The following is a 12,654-nucleotide window of genomic DNA, read 5'->3' on the forward strand; positions in this document are numbered from 1 at the left end:
AATTATTGTACTCAACTTCATTATAAATGGATCAGAAATGATCCTGAGTGGATAGGAGAGCAGTGCCAATTTTGAGCCTGCATGGCCACTGCAAAGTTTAAATTCGCACTATTGTGGCATAGCTTCCCCAGTCCTCCAGGAGCAATTCTGATGCATTAGATGATAAACACTATATTTTTACACATGATTAAAGGTGTTTTTATCCTATAAACTATTGTTTCTCACAATTAGTGTGCTCAACTTCATTATAAATGCATAAGAAATGATGTTGAGTGGCTAGGGGAGAAGTGCCAGAACAATGTGAATTTTGAGCCTACATCAGAGGCCAAATTTGTAATGGTCTAGCACAGCTTCCTCAGTCCTCCATCCTCAGTCCTCCAGGAGCATTTCTGATGCCTTGGGTGACAAACTCGCATGATAGACACTCCATGTTAAACAAACATGATGACACCGTGACATTGTAAGAGAAACTTAAAATTTTAATTATCAGAAGATTACAAATGAAAGCCAGATAGGCTTGTTACAAAGGGGGGTTTGAAACAAAAGAGTTGCTTCAAAAAAAAGGTTAACATCTAAGATCTCTAGATCGTGTCGTCTCGCTTGCCTCGAATGCGTCGAGCTAGTTGTTGCTGGTCCTTGGCAGATATGGTAATCCTCTTTGCATGTATTTCAAGGAGGCTGGTGTCTTCAAAAAGCCCAAAAAGGTAAGCCTCGGAGGCTTCTTGCAAGGGCAATCCCCTGCACGCGGAACTCTGTTCTATATCGTTGGAGAATCTCCTTCACTATGCGAGTGAAAGGGGCTCTTCTTATCAGGAACTTAGTGTTCCTCTGATAAAACTTGATTTCTTGTAGAGCCCTATGCCCTTGGCGCATCCTTCTCCTTGGAGCTCTCTGTGTTGTGTTAGTGCGTTGGTGAGGTTGGGACTTCCTTGGCTTGAAGAGCTTGACCTTTCTACGCTTGTGTGCACTTGCACGAACCTCCTCTTGGTCTCTCTCATAGTCTGAATTCTCCTCCTCCTGTTGCTGTGGTACCTGTGTATCAAGTTCCTACCGGGTAGGTAGGGGACCCTGTCCTGGTAGTAGGGTCTTGCCACCTATGGTGCTGCGCAATGTAGGAATGTTTTCACCAACCTAGTCGAACTGCTCATCATCGGCCTCTCTGTCTTGATCTCTGGGTTGGCTGCATTGTGGGGTCTTCTTCACATGCTTTCTCCCACCAGAAGGGCCTGCATGTGTGTGCGTTGGTGTTGCTGTGGGAGGAGGGTTGGACTCCTGGTGATCCCATTGGGCATGTCCTAGAATCAAGGGGTCACTCTCTTCCATGGTGTCGCTAGTATGTGGTCGTTGTGGGTGCCTTGCACTGTGTTTTGTGAAGGCATGGTAACACGTGCGGTGTTCTTGGTGCGTGCCATATCCATGTACAACTATGCTAACGTGGTGATGTGCTGGTGTCCTTACGTGGGTGTCTACGTAGATCTTGAGCTTAAGCTCTCTAAAAGTGAATGAAAATGAAGTGAGAGAAGGAACTATTAATAGTTTTTTTAAAGGGCAAAAAACCTAACTAAACTTATTTTCTTAGCCTTATTACATCTAGATTTATGCTGGTGCGTGCACAACCCAACGCCTCCCTTGTCTCCTCATTCATGCATGCCAAGCACCATGCCTATGGGGAGCATTGGAGCATTGGTCTGCGACCATTCAAGCCGAGCATGACTTTTTGCAGCCTTGCGTGCCTCTTGCACAAGCTTAGATTGTTGGGCCCGCTCCCTAAACAATACCCTTCCAAAGGTTGTGTAATAAAACCAATTGAACATCTCTTGTAGATAGTTTGTACATGTTCCTCCTGCAGAAGCTCCACCTCCATGTCTTGTATTTTTGAAATAAACCCCTCTTACTTTATAATGTGATTTCTCCATCCCTTGGGTACTCCACATGTCGAGCGATCCATACTTGTTCATGAAATACGCACCATGTGCATAAACTACGTGCTGTACACATGACAATAGAATTTAATTAGAAAAAGTCAAGGTTAAAACACCAGTTTATTCCAACAGAACCAACCTTTTGTATACCTTTTCCATTTGTCTTTTTCTACCTAGGAATATCAATGTCAGCATTGCAGTATGGACAAGGCCATCTTGATGTCACGCCTTGAGCACAACCCATCATGCATTTAATTGTCTTCAAATCTCCCCCAAGATGCCAATCCATCTTGAACTTTCCCATGTTTTCTACATCTAAAAATTGATCATCAATTTGCTTTTTGATTACATCTGTTATCCAGGGAGTCCTTCCAAACATCCATGTCAATACCTCATGTGTCTCCTTCGGTACCTCGAATGCACCAAGCCACCAGACCTCTTTCTCAAATTGCACACTAAAACTTGGTTTGGTAGTCTTTTCCCATGCACAGATCATGGCCTCATTCATGAGCGTAATGCTCATACGTCCCAGTTTCTGACCTTTCACAATTTGACACTCATCTAGCTTGAGCACAAATGAAAGTGTGCTCCCCAAAACTGTAAATAAACAATAATTTACAATATTCAAAACAAAATAATCGTCTTCATTTTCTACTGAAAAACATGAATAGTAGCAATTGCAAGTTCTCACCTTCTGGTGAAAGACCATAGAACTTCACCATAGCTTGTTTTAGTCTCTCAATATGAACAAAGATGTTATTGTAAACATCAGAGTGAAATTCTATACTTGTTGTCTTGATTTTCTTTCTGCTCGACCCTATCTCTAATGTTAGTGTGCCCTCAACGTGATAAAATTATCCTATAGCTTGCTGCACATCATCATTATTGATACGCTTGACATTGTGAATCATCTTGAGTGTAGGAAATAAAGTGCCAGTGATTCCTTGTCTTAGAAATGCATCTTTTACAACCTGACGGATTGCTTGGTGCCCTTTCATGCTGATTCCAACCGCATCACAAGCATGTTGAATTAATGAAGAATCGATGGAGGTGGTAATCTCGCTCACTACATTGCTGAAAATAGCTTGGCGTATTTTAGGATGACGAGGGTCAGTAATAATTGAGAGAATATCCTTGGTATTCAGAATGGCTTTGACCAAATCCTTCCATCCCTCTTCATTAGAACCACACACCTCTTGTTTACAGAAAATTCCTGGCAGAACATAAATCATGACTATTTTGTTTAAATCACTGAGTGCATAATGAAAGTTTATGTTACTTACTTTGTTGTAAGAATCCTTTTCTTCCATGCTCCACCTTTTAACGCAAGAGTTTCTATACCAGCCAATGTCTTTTTGCGTTCACGACGATGAGCACCATTTGGCGTTGCTTTGAGTCGTTTGATAAGTTCCTCTAGCCTTTGAATCTTTGCTTCCTTCTCCACATTCTCTGTGAGAATCTCTTTCATTTTATCTGATGATGTTTTAAGTCCTTCTTTGACATTGTAAAAGGCTGAATTGTGATGCTTGCAATTGAGATTGCAGAATATGGGCTTGCCAAGCTCTACTTGTAGTCAATCTTCTACAGTATCCTAACAAGCCAAGCTCTCCTTCACGAACAAATTGCATAAAAGATGATATATTGCAGAAAGGAGGGTTTGCTCTTAATGGAGGGTCAACTAGATAGAGATGCCCATCAACCCAAAAATCTACATTTTTCTCCTTAGCTATCTTACGAGCTTGGACAGATTGTGCATTAGTAGGATGGGTTTTTTTAGAGCTGCCATACTCTTCAAGAATACGAATGTGTAAATCAACCTTCCGTTTTCTAGCTTCACAAGAGGCTACACACACAGCTTGCAAAGGCTCCATAGCTAAGCAAAGGAAGAAGCTAAAGTAGAGAGATCATCAGAGAGGGGGAGAGAGAGAGAGAGAGAGAGAGAGAGAGAGAGAGAGAGAGAGAGAGAGAGAGAGAGACTGTTAAAACTTTGCTCTCACAGGTTTAACACAAATCCGTTTTTCTATAAGTAGAAAATGATATTTTTGATATACAAATATACTAACATGGAGTTTTTTATCAATAAATTACATTTATGAGAAAAATTAAAAAATAATAATTTTTGGGGTCCCCACAATTTTGGGATCTCATGGATGTAGTGGTTCGTGATAGTTAGTTATGTTTATGGGGTTGTGGGGACCTGATAGTTAGTTATAGATGTACTGGCTCCTGATAGGCTTCTGACGTGACCCTTGAATTACAAGCTTTTTGGAGAGAAAAAATTATTTTCATTATACATATTGGTTGGGTGGTTTGCTGATGTGGAAGGGCGATATGGTGGGAGTTAATGAGAAAGGAGATTTCAAACTGGCAAGAAAGATTCAATTTGTAGAGAGTGAAGATAAAAAATTCAAAAAGTAAGAGAGAAAGTATGAGAAAAGTCAAAAAGTAAGAAAGAGAGAATGAGAATATTCCCTTTAAAAAGTGAAACTAGGGGGGTATGGCTGATGTGGCAAGGCAAAAAATAGGGGTCATCATAGCCTTTGTCTCCCTTAAGCCTAGCTTTTTAAGCTCTAATCCCTTAAAATTAGGAATCCTTAAGAGGCCTTTTTTGGGTCCAAAAAATTCCTAATGACTTGCCTTTGCCCATCAAGATTAAGATGGAGATAATCAAAGGCTAGAGTTTGTGTGGACGTGCTTGGAACACACTGCTTTGTTTAGGTGTTGTATGAGAGTGTCCCCTTCACGAGTTGAAGTGAGACATTGAACTTGAAGTTAGGAACCAACCATGTTGTTGAGGAAATTCTCTTTATAGTGCTGTTTTTGTCGAGGCATAAGACATAAATGCATTCTGAGACAAGAGTCCTATTTGACGTGGGTAGTCAACTGATTTTGTACATTTAGTGATACATGGGCTTCACCGTGGTGGAGGGTGGAGTATCCAAATCACATCCCCACATCTTGTTGGAAAATTTTTAGAGGTTGATAAGAGGAATGGTTTTGTAACCCATAGTGGTGACAAGGATACCTAGCCACAATGATTGGTGTTGCTAAAGATTTAGATGCAAGCAACTCTAGCCCAAGAGTCTTGAACTCATTCAGCATCATATAGAATACTATACTTGAGAAACGGCACCTACGCAGTTGTCAGCTCTTCACCACTCAAGAGCACAATCCATAATAGGCCACAAAACATGATATGAACGTTACTTGAGCTAAATTGTGTAGTAAGAACAACATTTGAGATTTCAAGCTTCGAGGGTATAGAGTTGGGTACTAGGGCTTCTTCTTTTACACACTTTCAAAAGCTAGTGAGAAAATGTGTAGCACATGAGTTACAACATTGCATGCCTACATGTGGATGAGCTCATGGGAGCATTTTGGTGCGACACATAATGTGTCATCCACTTGAGCTAGGTGGCAAGCCTAAGCATACGAAGCCTTAAAAAATTTGGACAGGATATTGAATCTATAGCTCATCATTAACACTAGTTCTGTAATTGGACACTAATTAAGTGTCCTGAGGACACTAAAGTGTCCTGAAAGTTAGTATTTTTCTTGAACTTTTGTGGGCAATCTATTAAGAGTTTTGAAATGCTTAACATCCACAGATGTTCCTCAAGACCCAAAAAAAATTTGAGATTTTTTAAATTGCACTTTTCTTAGCTTTTGCAAGGCAATATTTTAATTTTCTTAGACACATGCTGATAAAACGCATGATTTTTGCTGTTTTCAAAATAGTAGTAATTTGTACATAACTTTTAGAAGGGACATAGTTTGATCATGAAACTTGGCTTGATGGAAAGCCCATGATGTAAACTAAATCTTGGAATCATCAAATGATAATTATTGGATAAATTCTTGACTCGCTAATATTGAAATGATGTTTTTTATACAGGTGGAGCATGAATTTTTCTCCTTCCATATGCAAGCTAATAATGTAAAACTTGAGGTGCACCCATGTTATATAGGGTAAATACTACTTTGTTTTGAATTTTCCAAAACTTTAGAGCCACTTTTTGGGCCTCTTCTCATACATGGCCTTTTGCGCAACCTGTTTTTAATACGTAAAATGTCTAATTATGAGCCTAATTTTGATTTTCATCAAAGGGGAAAGCTGTGTAAGTGCATTATTTGTTGTAACTATAGGTGTAGACTACTTGTGCAAGCATAGTTATGATTAGTTTTTGAAAAAAGATGATCAAATTTTGTATTTTTGTTTTTTACAGTTTTTTTAGAACTAGGCGATAAGAACCTACTTAAGTGGAGGCTAAGTTGGTGTCATACACATCAAATTATGGCTTATTTATCTCATCTCAAGCATGAAAACCAATAATCAACATTCTCATTGATAGGGCTACAATTTTTTTTAGTGGCGTGATTGAGTTTTGATAATACGCGTTACTTTTGCTGATTTTATACAACTTTTTTGGAAAAAATTCTAGGAAAGAAAAATGATTTTTTTGGTGAACTTCTACCCCCTTGGACTGATGTATGCTATCAAAATATCTTGGGAAAAATGCTATTGATATCATTGGATTTTTTTTTGAGAGAATGATGCTTGCATATTTGGAAAAATCTTGAAAAATCTTGAAAAATGTTCATTTTCAAGACATATGCTACTTTGTTGCTTATGTACTTCCAAATAAAAAGGCATTTTATATGTTTAGCATTTTTTACATAAGCGTAGGGTTATGTTCTAAATGCCCAATGAAGCATTTTGGTTTTTAAAGCCTACATTAGGAGTTTGATTTTTTTTTGCAACCCCCAAAAAAGGACACTCAAGTGTCCTGTTTTGGTACCAAACTAGTGTTAAGGATGTAAGAGATCACTTAGATGATGTTACACCACAAAATGACCGAGTTGAAATGATAACAATATGTATGACCATTGTTATAACAAACAACTAAGCTCAAGCTAGATGCTGAGATTAATGCTAATGCCAATTGAGGAATTGTTACTTCTATCAATCCCAATGAGATTCAAGAATTAATGTGAAAGCACATTATGGGGGTAATCTACTATACTCTTATCTTGGTTAGCTACATACCTAGTAGAAGGAGATGTGATGTTCCTACAATCTACCATCATTGTTATAATTTGTGTGAAATACTAGAGGCTAGAACTCAATGTCTATTTCACCAACCAAACATGGACTTGTAGAGTCCTATTTGATGGTGGGTAGTCAACTTATTTTGTGCATTTATTGGTATGTGGGCTTCATAGTGGAGAGTGAAGTATCCAAATCACATCTCCAATGCCCATCACCTCTTGTTGGCAAATTTTTAGAGTTGGTGATAAGGGGAATGGTTTTGTAACCCATGGTGGTGACAAGGAGACCTAGCCAGAGTGATTAGTGTTGCTAAAGATTTAGATGCAAGCAACTGTAGCCCAAGAGTCTTGGACTCATTCAGCATATAGATTACTAACTTCAGAAACGACACATGCGCAGTTGCCAGCTCTGTAAGCTAGTGACCAAATATGCAGCACACGAGTTACATCACTACATGCCTACATGTTGATGGGTGGGGTCACGGGAGCATTTTGGTGTGACACATTTTGTGCCATCCACTTAAGCTGGGTGTGGCAAGCCTAAGCATATGAAGCCTTGAAAGGTTCGCTCATCATTAAGGATGTAAGAAATTACTTAGATGTAACACCACAAAATGACTGAGTTGAAATGATAGGAATATGTATGACCACTGTTATAACAAACAATTGAGCAGAAGCTAGATGCCGAGATTAATGCAAATGCCAATAGAGGAATTGTTACTTCTATCAAGCCCAATGAGATACAAGAATTAGTGTGAAAGCACATTATGGGGGTAATCTACTATACTCTTAACATGGTTAGCTATATACTTAGTAGAAGGAGATGTGACGTTTCTACAATCTACTATCATTGTTATAATTTGTGTGAAATAGAAGGCAATGTCTATTTTACCAACCAAACGTAGACTTGTAGATAATTACAACGATTAGAGAATAATTGAAGGAACAACTTGAACGTTGGGATCTTGTGACTCTCTCCTCTACTCCAACTTGCAAGATAGATTTCCTTAGTAGTTACATAGTTAATACTATATAACTTCCCATGTAGGACAATTTAAAAGTTATTTTTCGCCACTAGGGATAACTTTTGTTTTACATATACATGCATACGTACATATCCATAATCTATCTAGCGATATCTAGCGATAGAGAGCGCGCGCGAGAGCTATATAGGTTTTTATATGGTTACAAAATGGTTGCGTGAACGAAAGATCGGCGGTCATTCAAAGATTAATCTCACGAGTCACAATGCACACGATACATACGTTGTTACACACAATCACAGCAACAGGTGTAACAATCACAGCAACAGCACATGTAGAGAAACAGAACCATTTTTTTTTGGGGAAACGCATTTGTGCATGCATGTCTCACGTGCACGGAGAGTGATTATTTATTTTATTTCTTATTGGGCATCCTGCACAAAGCCTGTTGACGTCCACATGCTGCTAGGCGCGAACGTTGGAGACGTAAACACCGAGGCGATCGATGTTGGTGCCGGCACCGCCGAAGAAGCCAAGAATTTGGGGTCGGACAATCTGGCCATTCCTGGCACTCGGAAACTGGGTGGTGACGGTTGAGGCAGAGAGGCCCACAGCCACCACGCCAATGTGGTTAGGATCGCCGGAGAAGTATCCGGAATCACGAGCGACGGTGACGGAGATGTTACTTAACGCCTCGAGCGCCCCCGTTGCCGGGTTGAACTGGATCTGCGCCGTGAACGAAACGAAAAGCAATATTAAAAAGACGAGTTAAGGTAGAAGAACGTGACGTAATTGTGAGAGGCGCTCTCTAACTCGTTACTCTCCTACCTCCTTTGTGCTGCCCACGCGGGAACCGTGAAGCTTCGTGTTTCCGTTGCCGTACACAACCTCCAAGCCCCGGAGTATTTCCGTGTAATAAATGGTGACCTTCGAAACACCTGAGTTATGCCATCCGTCGTCGAAGGCGTCACCGCCAGCGCCCCCCCAAGGCCCAAGAATCACCGCTGCATCAGCCTGCAGAATCATGAAGCATACTAATTATTCAATTAGCTACTATAGCCAGCTATACAAGAGGCTAAAATCAAATATCATACCAATTAGAAGTTGATGATACATTGTTCGCCCTACGTACTTACCTGGGCAGAACTAGACATCTCGCTAAATCTGTTGCAAAGTGGAGGAAAGGCGTTGTTGGTGCTGATACGCTGGTGTGCCGAGCTCTACTTCTTATGTAGATAGCCGGAAGACTCGTTGTGGAGTCGAGGAGGACATGATCACCGACCTAAGCTGCTAAGCATTTCTCTCGTGCTCTCTGTCCTGCCTTGTCACCGCGTCGCTCTGATCTCTTGTTAGTGTCAGAAAAAGAAAAATTGGACGTCTCGCCTCCGCCAGCTTGTCCGTACTCTCTCTCTCTCTCTCTCTCTGTCTCTCTCTCACACGCGCGCACGCGGACGGACACACACACACACACACTCTCTCTCTCTCGTTTAATAGCACATGCTCATGCTGATTCGTAATCCACACCAGTCTTTCTGTCGTTCTCATGGCCAAATTACGCGGTCCTTTGTGGGTCGCCCCTTCGAGTACACATGCTGATTCATAATCCTTATCCCCAGGATCCTCATTACAATCCACACAAGTCACTCCTAGCACAATGCTGATTCTTTCTTTCGTTCTCATGGCCACATCACGTGGTCCTTTGTAGGCACGCCAGGGTGGTTCGCCCCTTTGAGTACACATGGCTGCTATGAAAGGGCATAGGTATACAGTTGATCCTTCCTTTTCAAGGGTATTATCTCCTGAAATATATATTGCCCTTATATTTCATTTTCTATATTTAAAAAAGAAACAGGATCACACATTGGTGAAACATATAAAAGATATATCAATGAACACAAGGGTGCCACATAGTAAAAACATAGAAGCGATGGGAGTCTTACGTCGAGTCGAGAGTGAATGTCAGCTTGAAGATGCGATTAAAGAGACCATAATACTACAAGCAACAAACACCAAAATTAATGTATATCTTTATTTTTCTCTTCATTTTCTTCAATATAAAGAAAGTGAAGAGAAATTTGAAAAACCTCCCCAAAGAGAAGAGATTCTTTCTCTTCTTCCCTTTATTCTTCTTCTCATAAAAAGGACAAAAACAAGAAAAGTATTCTTCGACACCTCTCTCTTCTTCCTCTAGTATAGAAGAAGGAAAGATGGCAATGACATGGCATAAGATTAAAAAAGTTAAAGCAGAGAGATGACTTAAACTATTGACCTTTCTTTGATGACATGTTTACATTATTAATCTATTTAGAAAACCAAACAAAATAAAACATAAGACAAATTAAATAACCTAAAAATATTCACAAAAGATAAGTGATAAGTAGGGGTAATGAGCGAGGGTAAGGATACTACTCCCCCATTAGGATTCTCGGAGTAGGGTGCATGTACATTCTCCCATCAGTGTAGGAGGAAAAAGGGTAGAGAAATGGGAGTGGTGTATATTCAAAGCCTCCTGGGTGCATATAAAAACTCAAAACTTTCACTACAAGAGATCTACCCATAGTAATGATGTGCAATGTTTTTGTCGAGATAGTTTTTTTCAAGTATGCGATCTCTTGGGCCTTAGCATTATTGTCAGTAGAAGATTTCAGAACTTGCATCGATATGTGGGTTGAAATGTGTGTCGATATTTACATCAAAATTTACTTACAACATTTTATCAAAAATATTAGTGAATATATTTGATTTTAGAATATAATAGAAATTTTATGATTATTCATCCTATATAAGGTCCATGGCTCCAAAGGCTCAATTTCTAAAATGAGGTCTACATATCTCCAATATCTCCAAACACAATATTAAAAGGGAATTCGTTACCATCCATAGAAGGATAAAAGAGCATGTACTATCAGTAAATCCACTAGATGATGAGATGAGCCCTCCTCATGTATATATTAATTGATTCTCAATGACATCATCGTCCATAACATTTACATCATGAGCATATTTTTAGTTACTTTCTAAAGCATTGGGGGTGTTATCACCTTCTTCTATTTCTTCCTCAACATCCCTATCTTTAAATATGTGTTTGCTTCGAGGTGCAATTTATATTATATATACCACCATTTTGATTCTAACAAAGCTGGTTGGAAGTGTTGGAATTAGGGATAGGGTTGCAACAATGCACACACACAAGATAGAGAAGCTTGAGAGTACACACACTCACTAGATTAGAATGAACAAATGTGTGCCAGATGCAAAAGATAAGTACACACCCCAAAATGATTACATAAGAGTGTGTACATACGCATGGGGGAAAAAACCTCATAGTGAGGAAAAAAGTGCCCTGACGGTCCTAAGTGTGTTCACACACAATACTACCATATAATGCTACAAATCCCCCCTGGAGTCATAATGTGAACATGTATAGGATATGCCCGATCAATCCTGAAAAGGTAGTAAGCCCAAAGCTTTATGAAAAGCTTTGAACTTTTCATAAGAAAGAGCCTTTGTGAATAAATCTGCCATGTTGTCATGTGTAGGCACATAGAGACAAAGAGGATCTCTGCTGTAGAGAGTCTTTCCCTAACAAAGTGGTAATGCACCTCAATGTTCTTAGTGCGAGCATGAAACACTCGGTTCCTCGCAATAACTCCTAATGCGCTCTGGCTGTTAGTGAAAATCGTAGTACTATACGATTGTCCAACACTCAAATCAACCATAAGACATCTAAGCCACACACACTGAATTGTAGCTGCCCTCCTACTCAGCTTCAGAGCTGGAAGTGGCCACTGTAGGCTGCTTCTTGCTGCTGAGCCCCATAATATACCTGAATCACTAAGGCAAAAGCAAAACCCACTAGTGGACACTCGTGTGTCATAACATCCAGCCCAATATGAACCACTAAAAGCATGCAGCTGTGACTCACCCCCCTTTGGATAAAACAATCCAAAATATTGAGTGCCCTACAAATAGCGAAAAACTCGCTTGATAGCCTACCAATGCTTCGTACTTTGGCCATGCATAAATCTTCTCAACTGTGAGACCGCATACTGTATATTTGCCCTCATGTTGCATACATATAGAAGGGATCCAACAGTCTACTGATACAAACTAGCACCAAAAGAGTCTCTTGCATCTTGAAGACTAAGTCGAGTACCTATCTCCATAGGTGTAGCCACAGGTTTACAGTCTTCAAGATTAAACCTCTTTAATAGCTTTTGTATATATTTAGATTGTAGCATAACAATGCCATCATTGGGCTGCATAAACCGAATCCCTAAATTATAATGCAAGGACTCCAAATCTGACATCTCAAATGAGGACCTGCAAATCAGCCTTAAAGGCTGAAATCTGATCTATATCACGTCCCGTGAGAGCAGCATGTCATCAACAAATAGAATGATGACAAAAAATGTGTCCTTACTACTCTTCACAGAGGGTACTCTCTGTTGGACTGTTGCAAAAATCATTTGCAATGAAGTATGCATGAATCTTCTCATACCATGCTCTAGGAGCTTGCTTAAGGCCATAAAGAGCCTTTTTCAACCTACATACTTTAGACTCTTCTCCTTTCACATCAAAACTAGGAGGCTTCGATACATACACGTCCTCATGTAAGTCACCATTCAAGAATTCAGTCTTAATGTCCAACTGATGTACATTCCACCCATGATGTGCTACCAAAGTAATGAGACACCTAA

The 12,654-nt window shown here is 39.8% G+C and overlaps 1 protein-coding gene across 1 annotated transcript; it reads right to left on the reverse strand.

Moving 5' to 3' along the window:
- Positions 1 to 8,289: 8,289 nt before the first annotated feature.
- Positions 8,290 to 9,286, reverse strand: LOC147639598 (jacalin-related lectin 9-like). The gene is made up of 3 exons (XM_086772110.1): positions 9,091 to 9,286; positions 8,783 to 8,968; positions 8,290 to 8,680 (listed from the first exon to the last, which is right to left on the reverse strand). The coding sequence occupies exons 1-3, from the start codon at positions 9,106 to 9,108 to the stop codon at positions 8,420 to 8,422; spliced, it is 465 nt and encodes a 154-aa protein (XP_086628236.1). The 5' UTR covers positions 9,109 to 9,286; the 3' UTR covers positions 8,290 to 8,419.
- Positions 9,287 to 12,654: the final 3,368 nt, after the last annotated feature.

Source organism: Cibotium barometz, chromosome 3, assembly GCF_041138505.1.
Source record: "Cibotium barometz isolate CiBa-2024 chromosome 3, ASM4113850v1, whole genome shotgun sequence".
Classification (NCBI taxonomy): Eukaryota; Viridiplantae; Streptophyta; class Polypodiopsida; order Cyatheales; family Cibotiaceae; genus Cibotium; species Cibotium barometz.

Excerpts from the sequence above, each read along its gene's own strand:
- LOC147639598 (XM_086772110.1), bottom strand. Across the intron at positions 8,681-8,782 it reads GCGTGGGCAGCACAAAGGAG|ATCCAGTTCAACCCGGCAAC; the intron begins GTAGGAGAGTAA and ends TTCACGGCGCAG.